This window comes from Chinchilla lanigera, unplaced genomic scaffold (genome assembly GCF_000276665.1).
Source record: "Chinchilla lanigera isolate Chin_1 unplaced genomic scaffold, ChiLan1.0 scaffold00018, whole genome shotgun sequence".
NCBI classification, from domain to species: domain Eukaryota; kingdom Metazoa; phylum Chordata; class Mammalia; order Rodentia; family Chinchillidae; genus Chinchilla; species Chinchilla lanigera.
Window position 1 is genome coordinate 28,059,718 of NW_004955419.1, and position 19,775 is coordinate 28,079,492.

General features: G+C 46.1%; 2 protein-coding genes across 11 annotated transcripts in view; both read right to left on the minus strand.

Moving 5' to 3' along the window:
• The window catches only part of Ccdc180 (coiled-coil domain containing 180), a 64,083-nt gene extending 57,655 nt beyond the window's left edge, over positions 1-6,428 (minus strand). Inside the window, exons 1-3 of one of the 4 annotated variants that reach the window (XM_005382852.2) lie at positions 6,135-6,222; positions 5,413-5,642; positions 3,829-4,019 (exon numbers count right to left, since the gene is read on the minus strand). In XM_005382852.2, coding sequence (XP_005382909.1) covers positions 3,829-4,019; positions 5,413-5,481 — 260 coding nt within the window. In that variant the 5' untranslated portion in view covers positions 5,482-5,642; positions 6,135-6,222. Of the gene's footprint in view, positions 1-3,828; positions 4,020-5,412; positions 5,643-6,134 lie in introns of all 4 variants that reach the window. The other 3 variants (XM_005382853.2, XM_013513250.1, XM_013513251.1) reach the window with 3 other exon arrangements.
• A 3,702-nt stretch (positions 6,429-10,130) lies between these two features.
• The window catches only part of LOC102026980 (stimulated by retinoic acid gene 6 protein homolog), a 51,316-nt gene continuing 41,671 nt past the window's right edge, over positions 10,131-19,775 (minus strand). For all 7 annotated transcript variants that reach the window (XM_013513310.1, XM_013513307.1, XM_013513308.1 and 4 more), the window contains 8 exons: positions 16,459-16,534; positions 15,080-15,161; positions 14,919-14,967; positions 14,370-14,487; positions 13,308-13,427; positions 11,948-12,111; positions 11,128-11,274; positions 10,131-10,526 (listed from right to left, as the gene is read on the minus strand). In XM_013513310.1, the coding sequence (XP_013368764.1) occupies positions 10,378-10,526; positions 11,128-11,274; positions 11,948-12,111; positions 13,308-13,427; positions 14,370-14,487; positions 14,919-14,967; positions 15,080-15,161; positions 16,459-16,534 (905 nt within the window). In that variant the 3' untranslated portion in view covers positions 10,131-10,377. The remainder of the gene's footprint in view (positions 10,527-11,127; positions 11,275-11,947; positions 12,112-13,307; positions 13,428-14,369; positions 14,488-14,918; positions 14,968-15,079; positions 15,162-16,458; positions 16,535-19,775) is intronic.

Below are 19,775 nucleotides of genomic sequence, written 5' to 3' on the forward strand. Positions count from 1 at the left end.
CAATGGCTCTGGCCCAGCCAGATTCCAGAGATTCCCATGGCAGTTCCCAGTTTCCCAGTAAACACCTCCTGGGTGTCCTTGGCCAGAAGATGCTGCAGGATGGAGATGAGAGGTTGGGTCCCTGCCCTCAGGAGCCTGCTTCAGCTCCAGTGATAAACCAAGTGTTGGCCCCAACCATTTCCATACGGGGAACCTGAGGATCAGAAGGGTTGTGAGCAGCCCAATAAAGCTCTCATCACGTATTCTCATTTGTTCCTTCAGTAGCCCTATTTTGCAAGGAGAAGGGGACAGAGAGGACCCACTGTCCAAAGCAAAGCCAGGATTCCAAGACAGATGACCCCAAAACCTTGTGACACCAAGGCCTCTGGGCTTGGATTTGGGAGGAGAAAGCTGGGATCTCAGGACAAACCCAACAGGGAGGATCAAGGGGGTGGATGTGACATTAGCTTTGGAATAAAATCTAAGAAAGCATCATTTACAGGCAAGCGCTACAGAAATCCCAAAGTTTTCTGTGACCGGTGCATTCCTTGAGGTCCTCATGAGCCCAGCACTTTCCACTCATCTCCTCATGAGTCATTGCAGACCAAGAAGACTGCAAGGCTAGGCTGCAGGTGATAAGGGGCCAAGCAACGCTGCAGAGGGGTATTTCAGGCTTGTTAGTCCATGTGCCCCTGGCCCATAGGAGGTCCCCAGGACAATGAGAGCTACTCTCAAATCTGGTTTCTTAACCACTTGCCCCTGGGATTTGGGGACTTGGTTAATACTAATGGTGGCCTACCTCCTACCTTGGGCTGGTCTCCCAGGAGCCCTAACTGTGTGAATGGGCAGAGAACTGGCATTCACTGGCCAAATTTTCAAGCATTTGCTTGAGATTTGAAGAAGATGAAGCATCTGACCCTGTCACTTCCATTCAACCTACTCTGGCCTCCACTAGCCCTACAGATGTCTAGAGGGAGCTGAGTGTCAACTCACAAAGGGAGCAGAGAAAAAAAGAACAGGAACAGCCAGGGAGGTGTGGGGGAAAGCCCAGGAGCCAGGAATTCTGGAGGAGGGAATGGCAGCCAAAAGTTCACCCAGGAGGAGAGTTAACAGAAGTTCCCAGGTGACCTCCGCAAGAGTAGCTGGGGTGGGGAGGAGTTGGACAGCCAAGGGCTGATGAGCACTGAGTAGGCAAATGCTCTTCCAGAACAGTTGGTGTGGGGAATGGCCAAAGCTGGAGATCAATCGCTTGCATGGGGCTGGAGCTAGGCTGGTCCTGAAAACAAAGAGTGCCCATGGTGAGCCATGTGAACAAGTTGCACCAGCTCCAAGAATGTGAATTGCCCTGAGGCTGCCAGGCAAACAGGTTGCTAGGCAGTGGGGTGTTATGTGACATCAACCTGTCAAATATATAAATAAACATGCTGCGGAGGTTGAGTAGCCCCTTTCTTCCCATTTGGAGGGCTACACCTGACCTCAGCTTTCTGTATTCTGACTCTTACCTTTATTTCTCCATCCTCCCACTGTCCTTCCCTACTGGGAACTAAGAGCTGTACTGGACACAGCAACTTGGCCTCAAGGAAATCTTAGGGAGACATAGAAAGGACAATGTTGGGAAGGAGCAGTGGCTGCGATAGGCTTGCCTTTCTAAAAAGGAGGGGCTTATGAGCTGGGAAGAGGCCTTGGGTAGGTAAAAGCTCTGGGGCTGATGTCTGAGAAGGACTCCCTGCAGAGGGAGAGGGAGAAGGCTGGAGGAGATGATGCTGGGAAGACAAGATTGCACCTGACCCTTCCCCAGTCCCTGGAAGGCATCTAGGGTTGCCCAGGTGGGTAGGGAGATCCTGCTTGTGGCCTTCCTTCTGTGTAAATAGGGTACTCCTGGGTGGAGATTGGTAGGGAAAGAGGACCTGAGGGAGAGTGGTAGGCTGGGAGAGCTGCTATGAGCCTCCAGGGTGGCTAGCTAGAGGCTCAGGTGAGAGAGGGATGCTGCATCTGGGAGCAGCCCTCCTCATGACCTGGGTGATTTTGTCCATCTTCCCTGGCTTAGGTGGGAGTTGGGGGCTCTCCTGGGTAAGGAGAAGGATGGAGACTGAGGGAGGTGAGGTGGTGACCCAACCACTGGACTGAGCTGGCTGGGAAGAAAGCAAAGGGAGGAGACACTGTGGACAGAGGAGAGAGGACACATTTCTTGGAACAAGGGACAGGCCAACCCCAGAGAGATTCTGGACATGAAGTTAGTGACCCTTGTCATTACGGCAGATTACAAATATATCACTGTTTCTGCCCAGACTATAGAGAGCTGTGCTCTGACTCTGTTCAGGACAGAGAGGGGCTTGTCTGTCTATCCCAGGAAGCTAGCACAGCACAGTGCCAGCGCCTTCCATGATAAGGGCCATGGGCATCTAGAGCTCCTGACTGACGCTGTATCTGGACTTAGGGAAGATAGGTGACCCTAGGCTGAACCCTCAGGGAAGAAGAAACCCTCAGGAAGCACAAGAAGATATCAAGAGACCCCAGCCCCGGATGAGAAGATTATCTGGGAGTGGGCTTGGGAACTTGTGGGTGCCAGAGTCACATCTAGGCTGCCACATATCCCTCCTGGAAGGCGTGCTGGACCTTGGACAGACCCCAGCTGCTTGTGTCTCTCTACCCTCTCCAGGGCATCAGGCTGGGGACAAGAGCTGGGAAAGGCTTACCTCAACTGGGGCTGCAGTAGGGCGGGGGATATGCTCATCCGTGGGTAAAGGTGTTGAGGGGTCAGAATCCTCAGAGGAGGACCCCCTGGGAAAACTGAAAGTCAAGACAAGGAGTTGAACCCAGTACTGGCTCCTTGCCCCACAGATGGTGAGAAGGACAATAAACGCAGGTAGAGGAGACCTGATTTCCCATCCCCTAGTTATTGGCCAGGCAAGGGGTTTATAGTTTGCATAGAGTTTGAGCTTGAGAAGCTTAAGGAAAACATGGTTCTCACTTCATTCTCCCAAAAAGCTGGGAGAGAGATGCTAGCCTCCTTTCTTCTTTCTTCCTTTTCTCTCTAGCTGAGTAGTCAGTGAGCAGAAATGGCATACTTAAGAATCTCAAGTTTATTTCTCAATTTGGATGATCACAAAGAATGCCTGATCTCCCTGCCCCAATCCTATCTGTTCCCATCTCAGGGAATCGCACATCTGCTGTCCACCCAGCACTCAGGCCAGAGACTAAGGACTCCTGGGAGCCCTCTCCAGCCATGTGATTCACCACTAGGAGGCCCGAGCCACCAAGATGGCAAGGACGACTGCAGTGGCCTCTCTGGACTGTCTGCTTCTTTTTCAGGCCCCACTCTTACTCTGTAGAGTTGCCCAAGGGACCATAGCTATGCAAATCAGCTGCTCACTTGGATAAATTCCAAAACACTGACTGTGGCCTGCAAAGTGTGTCCCAGCTTCATCTCCTGCCCTCTTGCTCCAGGCCCACTGACACTTAGCCCTCTGGAATGGGCTAAGCCCATCCTCACAGCTTGCTCCCATCCTTCCCTTCCTCATCCCCTGATCTCAGCTAAGGCCCTTCCTCAGAGAGCTTTCTTGGCCCTGACTCAATGCTTTCCCACTTCTGGGTGGAAGTGCTTATTTATTACTGCCGAGACCTCAAGTTCCATGCAGGCAGGCTCTTCCTACCCAGTGCCTGGTCCTAGGCATGAACTGAGTAATTACTGGGGCACAGACAGAAGAGCAAATGATCCTTTGAAGTAGATGTGACTACTTCCCTTTTCAGGGGACATACTTGAGACTTCCGTCCTACCTGGCACTCTATGTCTCTGAAGACACTGAGGGTTCCACAGTGTGTGGGTTGGGGCCTGAGGGCAGGACTAACCTTAATAGAACAGGGTTTTCTGTGACCCAGTCATTGGGGAGGCTGTGCATCCACTTCCACTGCCGAGGGGTCATCGTCTCCCCTTCAGGAATCTCCACCTTCTTCATCACCGGTGTCCTGCCACTCTTTGGGGTCACAGAATGCTCAACAGCATGCTTCCTGGTGGTTGCCAAGGAGTGGACCAGCTGCACCTGAATTCGTGGAGGAGCGGGGTAGGGGGTAGTCAGAGCTACAGACTTCCTAGCACCCTCAAGCTGACTGTGTCTCTAAGAAGAATATTTGGGGACCTGCCACCAACAAGGCACTTTTCAGGGACACCTCCAACCCTACCTGCCCATCCCCCTGAGGATTCTCCTCCTCACTTAACTGTCATGCAGTTACTGTAAGGAAGGCATGTTTTAAGAAATTTAAATAAAGATTAAGATGCTCATCTCAGTCTCTTCTATAATTACAAGGAAATTTTTTTTTTTTTTGAGACAGGTTCTTGCTATACAGTTCAGGCTGGCCTTAAGCTCATTTTATGGCCCAGGCTGATCTCGAACTTGCAACAATCCTCCTGCCTCAGGCTCCCAAGTGCTGAGTTTACAGGTGTGTGCCACCATGCTAGGCTTTTTAGAAGGAATTCTTAAAAATAGAACTGCCCAGTAATAGTGGATTGGTTGAATAAAGATGTATGTCCCTTTGACAAACTGTTAGATGTTTGTTAAAGATGAAACTTGCAAAGATATTTTCATGACACAAGGAAATGTTTGAGATGATATATAAACATGTCAATTAGTAGCATAAATTTCAATATTTACAATGCACAGAAAAAACACTGGGAGGATGTATGTTACCCACAGATGGGCATATCCACTGGAAGAAGTGTTAAGGATGGCACACTGCTTACAGGAATAGGATTATGTGAGTAATTTAGTTGTTTCTTTGGTTTTTATAATTTTCAAAGATTTCACAGAAAGCATTGTTTAGGGCTCACATTAGGAATAAAACTCCTATTTAAAGAAGTTCTTCCTCTTTAAAGAACTTCAAAAGAGGGGTTCATGGTGGTGGGTTTCCTAACATTCTAGTTTGATCTGTCAGAGAGGACAAGGCCATTTCAACAGAGAACATAGTCAAGGAGCTTCACTTTAATGGGGTGGGGGTCCTAGATCCAAGGAGCAGCCTCTAGCATTCATGAGGGCTGTGAGAATCCATGGACAAAGGAATGGGTCTGTCAGGAGAAAAAGTAGGTTTCAAAACACTAGTACACAATGAAATCCAGTTTTAAACAACAGTCAGAACAGCTTTAATGTGTGAGAAAAAGACTCAAGGCACTGAAAGGTTAATCCAGAATGTTTCTCAGTATTGTAATTTAAACTGAAAATTTCAGTTTAAGTTTTCTAATTTTCAAGAATAAGCATCCTAATTCTCTGTTGATACACTGTAAAAACTAGATTATAATAAGAATTTCTATTAAGTCAAAGTAATTTCAAAGTCCAGGCAGGAACGCCTGTAGAGGGAGGGAGGTTTGGAGGGAGCAGAGGGAAGTTTGTGGGTACAGGGAGACTGTGTAACTTGAGAAGAGGGGCCGTGGGCAGGCCCTACCTGAGCCTGAAAGATCTGGTGGTAGACTTTGCCGTTCGGAACCTGGGTTGCCTTCCCCGCTGACGGCATCTTGGCGCTGGCCTGGCCGGAAGGCCCTGCAGGGAAGCCGTTGTCCTGGAAACGCGTTCGCTGTTGGGTCTAAATTCACCCCGGCTGGGAACCGACTTCTGCCCAAGTGAGGTCGGGGCTACCTCGGGGACCGGCTGTGGTGTTGGTGGAGTTTTTAAATTCTAAAGCAAACGCAGAAGGAAGCGGGGCGAGGAAAAGCCGACAAACAAACAAACCTCAGACTAGCCGCCGGGAGGAGGACGAAGAGGAGGAGGGGAAGGGGAGGGGGAGAAGGCTGCTTTCCCTGTCGCGCAGGGCACAAATCCGACAAGGACTTTGGGGACATAAAAATGCAAGATTATTGTTTGTGCTTTACCCTGCTAAGTTCTTCTGGGACAAGTCAACGCACCCGAAGTGTTAGATGGGATTGGAACTCCAACCCGGAGCCGATCTCGAGTTCGGGACCCGACCCCACCCTTCGGGAGATGCGGAGAAAGCGAAGGAAGAGCCTGATTCCCGCCAAGCTAAGGCGGCGCCCTGCTTTTTGCGGAGAAGACACAGCTGACTCCTCCCAGTCTCCTTTCTAGCCCCTTCAAGCAGCCAGGGCAGTCCCTAGATGACCCCGAGTCCAGCAGATCCGGGATAGGCCTTTCCCCAAACCCCCGCGCCCTCACCTACAGAAAGCACAGTTCAGTTCTCCTGTACCGGTCCAGCTGCAACTACAGAGGGATACTCATGGTCTCCTAGGCAACCCAGGAGGGCGGTGACGCCCCGGCCCCGCCCACGCTCCATTCCCAGGGAGAGGTTTGCCCTTAGCCCACACGTGGAGTACTGAAACTGAATCAAACGCTTCCTTCAAACTGTTTCTTTTCTGTACGAGGAAATATCCCAGAGAAGTCGAGGCATCCTGGTCAGCACGTTAAATGTGCTGAAAGTTAGATCTGAGCCATCACGGTCGAGAAAACCCATCCTATCTATGCTTGTTTCTTGGCAGGGATCCCCGTTAGACTGCTAATAAACACTCCCTATGCCAACTTCGTAGAGCAAGTGATCATTCTGTCCAGTCTAGCTTTGGAAATTAGGAAGCAGTGGGCAGAAAACTCTTTTATTTTCATTCTTTGGTTCAGGAATTTAAGAGGGTGAAATATTGTAATGAAGGTTGAATTCATTTCAGTTAAAAAAAGAGAAAATGTAGGTGACTGAGGGAAGAGCTGAAAAATACAATGAAGTAGAAAATGTTCAGGAATTCGCAGTCTCTGTTCTCTTTCCCACTGTCTGGGCTGCAGTTCCTAGCACATTTGTAATTTTTTTCTTCAAAAAAATTACATGAGTATAAATGTATAGGCTTCTATATAGCACACACAATGTTTTTGTTCTGAATAAACAGAATTGTTACTGTAGAAAATAACAGTAGAGAAAAAAAATAACCTATAAAGCCACCACTAAGGATTTATCACCCTTTATTCTTAAGTTTCTAGGCCTTTATGCTTGAGTTTGGATCAAATGGGGAAATTTGTGTTTGGCTTTGGGATGGCATTTCCATTGCCCTTCCCACTCAGCAGTGCCCTAGCTGGAAAGACTAGTCAGCTAGAAATCACTTGGTCAGTTTCCTTCCAGTGTTTAGATGTGAGCCAAGACATGAGATGGAAGAGTTACCTAGGCCTCTGCACTTCTCCTTGCACCTCAGTGCATCTCTGATTTTGTTTTACTTTCACTCTTCACCATGAAAATGTCTTTTGAGATTGGTTGCAGGTATAGAATTACAGTTAGATAGGAGGAAGATGTTCTAGTGCTCTATAGCACCATAGGGTGACTGTAGTTGACAGCAATTTATTGTATATTTCAAAATAGCTAAGACAGAGGATTTCAAATGTTCCTGTTACAAAGAAATGGTAAATATTTGAAGTGATAGATATAGTAATAGACGTGATTTGATTATTATACACTGCATATATAAATCAAAATATCATACCATGCCCAATAAATGTGTCAGTTAAAAGTGAAATAAATAAAATAGGTGTTTTTAAAAAGTTTCTTGACTTGAAACCTATCTTTCTCAGACTACTACCCCAGATAATTATTCATCTTGTCCATAGACTATATGGGAGGAAGAATCACAAGGACAAACACCAGAGCTAATATTTATTGAGAAGATTTAATCCCTCCAATAACTGTGAGAGGGAACCATAATTAACCCATCTTACAGATGAAAAACTGAAGCCCAGAATTAGTAACTTGTCCAAGATTCCTGATATAGGAACTAGTTAGATCCAAGATATGAATCTAGATCCTGTAATTTCAGAATCTACAACTAAGCACTTGCCACCTAGCATTGTAACCAGGGAAAAACTTCTTTGTCCAGCTAATTTAATTTGCATATTGAAGCATAAAGTGCATATCTAAAAGAATGGAAGTCATATGTGTTTACCTCAGTGAATTACCCGAAAGGAACCAGCACATACAAGAAACAGAATGTTACCAATTTTTCAGCAGCCCTTCTTGTGTACCCTTCCCAAGTCATTGCTCTGTTTGCCTCAAAGATGACAAATGTTCTAACTCCCGAATTATTTTTGCTTTAATTTTTTTTATTTAAAAGGAATCATATGCAATAGACCCTTTTATGTCAGGCTCCCTGTAGTATGTTTGTAAGTTTCATACTTCTCTTAAAATGTATCTGTAGTATAGTATCCACTTATTAACAATATAACCAATTTTATTTATCCTTTCTACTATTAATGCACATTGGGTTTTTTTTTTTCACTTTGTAAACATACAGTAATGCTGCTCTGACCATTCTTTTGCATGGTGGACCTATGTTGGCACTTCTGTCGGGGGTGTACTTAAGACTGGAATTGCTGAGTCGTATGATATGTGTGTGCCCATCTTTAGAAGAAACTACCAAAGAATTTTTGAAAGTAGTGTTAAGAATTTATATAATCATAGCATGTGAGAGTTCCTGTTTTGCTCTTCATCCTCATCAACACTTGATATTGTCACCAGTTTCATTTTAGCCATTATGTAATAGATTAGCCCTTTAATTTGCATTTTCCTGATGAGTAGCAATGAGAGTACCTTTTCTTATACTTGTTGGCCATCTTCCTGTGAAATAACATCTGTTTTAGTCAGCTTCTTGTTACTCTAACAAAATACCAGAGGTAATTAACTTATAAAGATAAAAGGTTTATTCTGGCTTGTGGTTTTGGAGGTTCTAGTTCAAGCCTAAGTGACCCACTGCTTTGAGCCTCTAATGAGACAATGCCTCATGGCAGAAGCACATAGCACATTAGCCAGGAAACAAAGAGATAAAGAGACTAGGATCCCACAATCCCTGTTTGAGGACATACTCCCATGGAAGTAAGGACCTCCCACTAGACCCTCTACTAAATGTCCCACCATTTCCCACTAGTGCTCACCTGGGGACCAAGACTTTGACACACTGGTACCTTTGGGCAATACTACTAATATTCAAATCATAGCAATGTCCAAAGTCAAATTTTTTGCCTAGGAGAGTTTATGATGTCAGACACTAATTTAAGAGTGTTTATACGTATTAACTCATTTTATCCTCAAGATAATTTTGGCATTAGAGGGTGCTACCCTCTTTTTACAGATGAAGTGAGTGAAAAAAAGGCACCACACAGCCACAAAATAGTGGCATGGGGATCCTAGTTTTCTCATTTTCTAAAACCGTCATGACAAAGTTTGGTTGTAGAGACTATGCTAAAAAGACAATCTGGCAAACACATCCAAGAACAGAACTGAGTTTACGTTAGTTACTTCGTGATAACCAGCTTATAATCGCTCTGGGACTCATGAAGTAGATGGGGATTTTTCTCTGCCCTGTTATAGGGTTCTTATGTTACTTGCCCAGATTCATCAGAAACAGGTCCCCAGCCATCAGAGATCTTATATTTGAAGATGAAAAGTTGGGGTAAATTCTGGCTCTACACAAGGAAAGATGTCCAAGCCTCCCAGCCTGGCAGTTGGTTTCTTTGTTTTGTTTCTTGTTTTTTTGTGTTTTTCCAGTACCAGGAATCAGACTCACAACATCACACTTGCCAGGCAGGGGCTGTGCCGCTGAGCTAAATCCCCAGCCCCCCAGCCTGGCAGTTGGGCATCCTTGGAATGGTCCTAACAAGCACTCTGAACCCTCACATGCTACATGGTTCACCCTTGTCAAACATCCTCGGGCTTGTCTGCCCACACAACTTTGGTCTTATTGTCACCCAGCTGGAATGCCTGTCCACCACATCTCTGCTTCCTCAGACAAGAGGATTTCCTAGGTGGTCCCATCCTTGTCATAGAAAATTTGAACATCTTCTTTGTAAGCAAAGCCCAGCTAAATTCCAATCTACTTCTCATCCCAGTGGCCATGGGACAGAGAGCTCACTCTATGCCTGCCTACTCTTCCAAGATTAGGGGCTAGGATCATGGATTTCTTTCTCTTTTTCCTACCATAAAGACTGAAAAAGAAGAAGTGATGAGAACCCTGTTGGATTGAGGGCCACACTCTGTTTCAGAGAGAAATAGGGATGTCTCTTGATATAGATATTTTAGTACCTTCTTCAGTGACCATTTCTGCCTTGGAGTCAAACTTAGTGCTTCTTCACAGGAAACTCCCAGCTGCCCACCCCCAATGGATAGTGGAAGTCACCAATAGGCAAAATTTATTCAACAGACTTTTCTTTAGTTTTTTTAATCTCTCTCTTTTTTCTGTGAAGGAAGTTAAACAGTCCTGAGACTTCAACCACCCGAATCAGGTGACCATCCCACCAGTGGCCCACACTATCTGCCACCTGTGTGGACAGGGCCTGTGCCTTCTCATTCCACTGCAGGGAATAGCAGCTAGTTAGACTGAGCCTTCTCTTGGGAGCAGGTGGCTGGGTCTGGTCTCAGAATTGTTGTTGGTGGCCAGGGTCAGCAATCTGAGCACGTCAACAGAATCTGGGTGAATTCCTGGGAACCATGCACTGATTTTGATTTTCTGAGTATGATGAGTCTGGGGTTGTTGATCAGGGTCTGCAGGAGGAGCCACCTTGTCCTGGACCTAGCTGAGATGTGAGGACCTAGGATAGAATCAGAGCAGATAGATCAGGAGTTGGAATGTTTGGGAGAAAGTTTGCCCCTGCTGTTCTCAAAGGCTTTTGGAAGAACTGCCTAGAATGTGTAAAGCATGGTCAAAAGACCTAGTTCAGAAACTGGAAGCAACAGGGAGGTTAGAAGATTGTGATACAATTGTCTCACAGACCTGGCGAGGTATCTGCAGTGTTGAAACAGCAATGAACAGTTTGAGCTCTAAAGGGGCAGAGAGTTTGTGGAAGCAACAGAACAGAACAATCAACACTGAGCCTTACCTTGGAGGGCATCTGGCATATGGCCTGGAATATAGTTTAGAATCTGAAACAAATGGGGCATAGAGGACTCCACTAGCAGAACCTAGAGCTCATTTCCAGGGAACAAGTGGGGAGGCCAGTTAGCAGGACACCAAAGCCTTAGTAGGGTCCATAGCCAGGCTGACTAGAAGCTAAGCCTCATGAACATCCTGCTGGAAGGGCACCTAGGGCGGAGAGTGTAGAGAAAGGGGACAGGAAAGGGGCAACTTGGGACATCTCAGGGAACCATTTCCTGCTCTCCGGACCTAGTGCAGGGTCCAACAGGAGATATTACCTGCTGACTGGCCTAGGCACCAGTGTTTGGTAGTCTTCTGCAACTTCCTCTCCTTGTGGTCTGTGATCAGGATGTGACAAAAGCTGACGAGCACAGGGTTGGTGTGATAATGGTCCACATAAAGCATGCCGACCCAAGCGCTGAACCCTGCAACCCAGAGGGAGGTTGAGTTGGGTGGTAGCTCCCAGCACGGCCTAGTTTGTGCTTGATGATATATCTGGCAGTTTGTACCCCAATGGTGCCCAAGTCATTACTGAGAATCTAGAAAACAAGCTGTAAAGATCTGGATGTTTTTTAGAGATTACATTCTAGTCTGTCTGTTTTATGGAGAACTCAAAGCACAAAGGGGCTGGGAGCAGCCAAAGCATGGACTAGGAAGGCCTTGGTGCAGACATTAAATGGTTAAGGAATGAGTGATAGGGGCTGGAAGGCAAACAAAAACTGCTTTTGAATTTCCTCAGAAATGGCTTTGATTTTAGAATATTTCAGTGGAACAGAACATTTTTATTCAATAACTTTCCAATGAACAACAGTAATAATTCTGAGATGTGTCCTTTCTCAAAATTTTCATAAACTAACTTCTGTTTAATAGCATTCACTACCTCTGACTAGGTCTCCCTCACACCTTGAAAGTCTGCCTTACCTTCGGGCTGCCCGTGTTCCTATTGTTTAGCTTTACGTTCTCCTCCAGAAGCTAAGCTGTGAGCAGGAGCAAGGTGTGAATTCCAGGCTTCTGACATCCACCTTCCAAGGTAGCCTCCACAAAGGTGTAAGTCTAGCCCACTCCAGAGGAGATGGCCCCCAGAGACTAGTCACTTACCCATGTCGGCTCTCTCATAGCCGCTCTGCATGATGGTCCTGTCAATGCGCGCAATCAGCCATGTGCCCAGGACGCAACTGATGAGCAGCCTGGAGAGGCAAGCGCCCAGGCCGAGCAGAACATTGTAGAAGAACAGGAAGTAGTTGAAGTTGTGGAAGGCTTTTCTGCAAGCGGAAGCCCAAGGCAGCCCCTCAGTAGGGTGAGGTGGCTAGACACGCAGGCAGGCTTTGGGTTCCCCCAGACCTAGTAGTGTCCAACAACGCAACTCCGTCTCCCAGCCTTGTACCCTTGCGCTGTGCCACAGGGGAGGCTGAGGGGCCCTCACAGACGTGGAGTGAGGGTGGCTCATGGGTTGGAGGGGAGGGCCCTGAGCACCAGGTGGGACGAATGTTAGTGGGAGCTATGCTTGTTTCATGCAGTCCTTGGGGTCTGAGGCTTCCTAGGTGACAAGAACATGGTGCTTCCCCACTGTCTGTTGCAGCAAGGACCCGCCCCAGTTCTCCAGGGAAACTTCCCAGAGGCCCGCCAATCACAGGGTTCTTGTTGCCTCTGGAACAAAGCTCAGACTTTATACCCTGAGTGTCAGAGCTCCCTCTGTGAGGGGTTTCTTGACATTGTCACTTTGGGTTCCCTTCCTGTCCTTCATTGTCATAGGCCACTGTATGGTGACCATTTTTCATTTCCACTCTCCTCTTAACACATCCTGCTCTTTTGTAATTTCCTGCTTCCATCTGTGCTGTAGCAGCTGGGAGCTACCGCCCCTCCTCCTCTCTACCTGTAGAAATCCCCCCACTCTATGCTCACCCCAACTCAGCATCCCATCTGCAGTGAGGGACCCACCCTGCCCTTCCTTCCACTTCTGCCTCTCCTCCTATATCATCCGCGCTTCTCCTGTAGGCATTTTGCACCCTCTGGAGTCTTCTGTCCCCTTGCCACCTGTGTGCCTGTTCTAGTCTGGGGGCTGTGAGCTTCTCACAGGCAAGGGCAGGATTATCTCCTTACCGTCAGTGCCCAGCTCTCCCCGGTGAACGAATTAGAAGGGTTTACCATGTTCTGGGCACTGTTCTAAGTCATATATTAACACATTTCATCCTTACAACACATCTGTAAGGTAAACAAAAGTATCCCTAAGAGGAACCCGAGGTTCACAGATGTGTGGTCAGCACACACGAGGGTCCAGTGCTGCAAGCAGGGAGCCAGGATTGAGGCCCAGGTGGACTGGCTCCAGAATACACCCTGGCCCCTGCACCACAGTCTCTTAGAAAATGTAGAGTCCATTCTCAAACCTGCAACAGGGAAAGGGCAGAACAGAGAGACCGCTGAACCCCTGCAGTGGCCCTATGCCTTCCTGTACCCTTACCTGTTGTTGAGAGCCAAGGGCTTCTGCTTGTCATCTGTGCCCAGTTTGGGCTGCAGAAAGAAGCTGGTGGCAATCCACACCTGCAGGATCATGAGGCCCACAACAATGGATATGGTGAGGCTGAAACACAGGGCAGGACCGTGCTGAGGTGTTCTATGCTACTCTTCCAGGACTTTCTCTGATGCCCACACAGAGGAAAGAGATGCTGGCCACCCCACAGAACAGGGGCATGAGCTCTGTACTTTACGCTCACAAAATATTTCCATGCCCATTGCACAGGTCAGGAAACTGAGGCTCACAAAGGGGAGGTGACTTCCCTAAGGCCGCATGGTCAGCTCTTCTGGTCTGATTGCAGTCCTTGGCTCCAATTGATATCCCTTTTTACCAGAGGTGGCAGCTGGGTGAGTGGCTTAACAGATTGAAAACAAAAGAACAGAATGGGGGTTTGGGCATGCCTGAGAAGTCTTTGAGAGAGAGAGTGACGCAGGCTCCACTCACACAACAGCTCTAAATAAGTGTGGAACCATGGAGCTCAGAGCAGGGAGGTCCCCAGAAAGTGCCCGATTATGTTGATGCCCAGTGAGTGGCAGTGTAGGGTAACAGCAGAAGGAGGCTCTAGTTGCAGATTGCCCAGCTCCGGATGCTGCAGTGCTCCTGCTCTGAACATAAGCACCAAGCTCATAGGTATGAGGAAAGATGCATTGCATGCTCAGTGATGCCAGCATTCATTTTGTCTCCTAGATAGCTAAACTCAGGCTCAGGGAAGAGAAGTCATTTACTCCAAGTCACATAGCAGATCCAAAAGCTTAGCCAGGATTCTCTGCCTCCTCCTATCATGCTGTTCTGTCCCTTACTTTACTGCCCCACAAATTGATTTTCCCAGCTGGAAAATGAACCTAATGTATCTTCTTACACACACAAACACACACTGTTGTGAAGGCCACACATAATGGTGAGAAAGGAAGCTTTTTGTAAACTTGGCTCCTGGGTGAGAGCCAAGAGCATGAAACCCAAGTTGGCACCCAGGACCCAGAGAGGACAGGACACCCATTCCGCACTTACAGCCCCAGGCCCAGGCCTCGAAGCATCTCCAGGCCCCGGTCATGGGTAATGGGGAGCACCAGGCCATACATGATCATCATGCCACACAGGCTCTGCATCACATGGATGATGAGGTAGCCTGAGGGTGAGAGGGCAGGGATCGCTCTGGGCCCTTTATGACCTCTGTGCCCTTCCCTGCAGCCCACCCTGTGCCCTCCTCCACTGGAGGCCCTGGCATGTTTCTTCTGCCTGGCGCAACCTTCCGTGTCTTCTCACTCACCTCTGCCACCCTGCCAGGTACAATTCAAAGGCCAAGTTCCATAGCCTCTGAGCCCTGCCCTGGGGGTGGACAGTCACTTCTTCCTCTGGGTCACCACTCCCCTTAGCACACACAGCCTGAGAGTGCAGCGCAGGTGGGCAGACAGTATATGGAGTATGTTTCTCCCTCCATCCTGAAGGTCCCTTAGGAGCAGGAGTTGGGGCTGTTTCCTGGTCCCCTCCTCCCACAGCCGGCCCTCCACAGGTGCCCAGGATGTGTGTTGGGTTGATGGGTCTCAGGATGGCACTTACCCCACAGAATGTAGGCTATCTGCCAGCCAGAGTACCTTGCAATGGCTGCCTGAGGTTTAAAAGAAAACAGGGGCCTCAGAGCAGAAGGGAAGCTTCATCCCTCTGACTGTGGGTCAGCGTCAACACTCAGTCTCAGAATGCAGAGACCCCTGCAGACTTACCACACTCTCAGATGGAGAAGGATCACGGAACTTCAAAGGGAGGAAGTGTTTATCTCCTGCCCACAGTCTCTTCGTGTGTTTTCTGGAGGAAAAGTGGGAAATTAAGTAACATTCATAACTATGACTCTGTAGGTATGTCACAACTGGACGGATATAAACAGCAAGGCCTGTGCAGGTGGGGTGCAGTCCACTGTGCTGACTGTAGCTCACAGTACAGTTCTGATTTGCCTTCACAATCTGAAAGCTTAATATACTTTGTAAAAATAACATATAGGCACCAGCACACATGCGTGTGTGCACACACACACACACGAACACACACACACACATGCATACATGCATGCACACACCAGATAGTTGCAGTGTACATAGAACATTTCTGGAAGATACACAGAAAATAGTTTGCAGTAGATATCTTGGGACAACAAATTAAGGATCCAAGTGGGAGCAAGATTTACTTCACAGTAAATATTCTTTTTTTAAAGTACCTGTACATAGGTTGCAATGAGGTTGGGAGAAAATAAAATGTTGGTACACTGCAGAGGGAAAGGTGCTTTCTCATCTCTAATTTCCAGTGCCCCAGTGCACTCCTGGGTGACACGGAGGGGGAAAAGTGGTCCTGGGCCTTGTTTCCCCAGCTGTCTTTTCTTTTCCCTCCACTCAGCCACCCTCCAAGTCCATCAGCCCCCTGTGCAGTGGGGATGTCTCTAGATGTGCTCAGATGTCTCTCTAAATATCTCTGAGCTACATGGAGACTAGAGGAACAGGGACAGAGAGAAAGAAAAAACAGAGAGGGAGGGAGGGAGGGAGAGAAACAGTAGATTCCAAAATTGATATCTTCATACAAAATGCAAGTGTTCATTGTATGACTAAAGCCATCCTCTCTTCCAGCATTGCCATTCTGGAGATTGATGTTCCTGGTTCCCTTGAGCCAGATTTATTTGCTGGGAGCCCAGTGTCCTCAGTCCTAGATAGCACCCAACAGAGATACCAGAGTGTACAAGGAAAAAACAAGGATAAGAAGTGTCTCTGTCTGGGGGGTCAGAAAGACTGAGCATCTTCTAATCGTTTGGTGTGCTATTTCATTTTGTTGAGTTCCAGCCTTCTCAACTGGAAAAGTAGAGATGAAAGTACATAACCCCCAGGGTTGTAGTGGAATTCAGATGAACTTTCTAAGCATAATGTTAGCTCACCGCAGAAATTCAAATCAATAGCTACTATTTCTTTCTTCTTACCAAAAGATGTGGCCACCCTTGGACCTTGTGTTCACTGCATGGGCTCAAATTAGGTACTGTAGGCACTGCTCAGGGATTTTGAGGAAACTGTGCCATATGCATTTCTGGCTAAAGCCAAACGAATGAGTTCCAGAGTTCTCTTACCTATAACAGGCCAGAATGTGGAACAGATAGCTCACACATGTGAGCGAGGCAGGCAAAATGGTCACCACCCAGACTCCTGAAATATGAGAAGTGATATGAAAGGCCTTGAAAAATAAACATGAAATGGAATAGTGGAGATGCAGAATCCTGCACTGGGAAGGTCTAGGCAAAATCTATTATACTTCCTTTACCTTATTTCTCATACAGCTAACTTTTGTTCATTTTTCTGTTTCATTTTAGTTGTACACACCCTTGATATACTATATTTCCTGCGCATGCAAGAGATGTACAGGACATCTCTCCTGTGATTCCAATATTTTTGTAGGTATCACCAGTAGACCCAGTCCACGGAAAACATTATTTCACTTCTAATTGCCATTTAGAAGGGGGAGGGGTGGTGGTTACACAGCATCCAGGTATAAGAAGAACTGGGATCAAGAGTCTTGACTACTCATTCATCCATCCTTCAGGAAGTTCTTGACATTCAGAATCTAAATTGAATTTTAAAATATTCTGTATTTATGAGGGGGAGATTAAAAACAGGGTGGGATGGAGACTTCGGTTTAAAAGTTTTGTAGAAGCTGAATCTCAATAGGTACAGAAAAAGCATTTGATAAATCCAAAATCTCTGTGTGATTGAAAGCAGTTAGAAAACTAGGAATAGCCAGACAGTTCCTCAGACTGTGCAGGGCATCTGTTAAAGATCCGCAGTGAGTGCCATACTTAATGGTGAAAGACCGAAAGCTTCCCCTCCAGCCTCAGGAATAAGAAAAGCAACGTCAGCTCTTGCTAATTCTAGTCACAGTTGTACTGGTGGTTCTAGCCAGTGCAATTAGGCAAGAAAAATAAAGTGCATCCATTGAAAAGAAGAACAGAACTCCCTCTGTTTACAAATGGCACAATTTTGTACATGCAAAATCCCAGGGAATGCACAAAAAGCTATTCAAACTAATAAATGAGTCCAACAAGTGTTCAGTTACCTTCCCCATCGCTGGAACAAAATATCCACTACTTAATGGAGATGTTTATTTTGGCTCATGTCTTTAGTCCATGGTCAGCTGGCTCCAAGGCAGAGATGGAACAGTGGAGGGGCATAGCAGAGGAGAGGCTGCTTACTTTGTGGTGGTCAGGGAGCAGGGAGAGAAGCAAGGAACTGGGGAGGAAGACAGACTCTTCCAGGCCACAGCCTCAGTGACCTGACACTTCCAACCAGACCTCGCCTCCCGATAGCACATTCAGTGGCTGAGCTATAGAGCTCCCATAACCCACTTTCCACACACATGAGAATTTGGGGGGACACCTCAGATCTAAGCCATAACAGCAAGGTTTGCAAGACACAAGACCAATATATAAAAATCACTTGTATTTCTATACTCAAGCAGTGAACAATCTCAAAATAAAGAAAATGATTGAATTTACAATAGTATCCAAAGCTATAAAAACCTAAGAATAAACTTAGCAAAAAAATGTACAACTTGTATACTGAAAACTTAAAAAAGATTTTGAAGGGAACTAAATAAAACCTACATTAACAAAAGGACATCTGTTCATGTATAAGATAGGCATAGTTAACATAGCAATACTCTCTAAATTGGTCTATGGACTCTGCAATCTCTATCAAAATTTCAGTAGTTTGTGAGGTAAGGATCTAACATCAGTGTTTGGTATGTGAATATCCATTTGTTCCAGCATCATTTCTTGAGAAGCATATTCCTCTTCCATTGAATTATCTTGTCATCTGACTGTAATGATGATCACTGGGATGAGGCAATTGCTATATTCCAAATCTCAGCTAACCTACAGAATATAAAATACTGCCATAAAAGCCTGAGAATGTAAGGGAACACCTCTTTGGAAGGGAAGGATGAGAGGAGTCTGTTGACAAGAAAAGTGAATGTAGATTGACTCCTTTCACTTAATACCATTATCCCACCCGACCAAGATGAAGTGTGTTCAACTAGAAGTCTCTTGGGGAAAGAGCATAGCAGTTTTAGAGCTGGACATGAATAGGATGTAGGTAAAATTTTATTTTATTTTTAGAATATTTATACATGTGAAAAGCATTTCAAATGGCATGAATGAATATAGGCATGCATTCCCTACCTTGAACCCCAGAACAAGAAACTGAGGTTTGCTTTAAAAATGTGGCCAGAACAGAGATAGAAGTGGGGATCTTCACAAGTAAAACTTATAATGGGTATTATAGGAGTTAAAGAGTGGAATACTTTGGTACTTCAGTTCATGAACTTAATTCTATCAAGGATTCTGGCCACAAGCTGAACTGGTTGTGAACCAAATCAAATTCAGTGTTTAGGTTCAATGTTGACCTTATGGGGAAATCTGATGTGGTTTGCAACCAATTCAGTTGACAACCAGAGTTGTGGAAAGAATTAAGTTTGTGAACGGAGGTGCCACCATATGCTCTTTCAGTGTTATGGTCAGTTATTCATCCTGCTGAAGATAAATCTGTACTGAAAATGAATAAAACATTCAAGGGCAAGAGTAAAGGACAACAGTATGGAAGGAGCAGTGCCTGCCTTAAAGTTTGTGCCAAAGGTGACATTACACAAAATCTACAAGAGGTAATTCATTATTAAAGCTGCTCCTCTCTGATTTTGAAACTCTCCCAGTAAATGAGTCTTAAGGGGGGGAAAAGTCAGTTGCAACATTTGTTTCATGACATAAGGAACATTGTGGTTTATAGTCATCAAATATCAGCAGTAAAAGGTTTTGGAAGCTATTTAGCACCTTGACCCAGGCTCTATGTCACAGATAAGGAAATGGAAGCCAGGAGACAATTGTGAGTTTTCCTGTGATACAAAGTGAGCCTGATGGATTATCCAGGATTTGTCTTATCTTGGCAGAGTGGACAACTTTCCTCCCCACCACAGATAGTAGATATATCATTAGGGTAGGGAATTTCCAAAGAAAGTTTTCATTGTAAGAAGTGACTTTCCTGGCTAGGCATGGTAGTGTACATCTGTAATCCCAGCACTCTGGAGGCTGAGGCAGGAGGATCATTGTGAGTTTGAGGCCAGCCTGGGCTACAAAGTGAGCTCGAGACCAGCCTGAACTGCATAGTGAGACCCTGTCTCAAAAAGACCAAAAAGAAAGATAAAAAGAAACAAAGAAATAAAGAAGTGACTTTCTTTTTGTTCATAAAAAAGGAAGAAAGGACCTAAATAGACATTTTTCTAAAAGAGACATAAAAATGGCCAAGAGATATATATGAGAAAAAACGTTTACTGCTAATTATCAGGGAAATGCAAATTAAAACTTCAGTGAGCCGTTTTATCACCTCACACCTGTTAGAACGG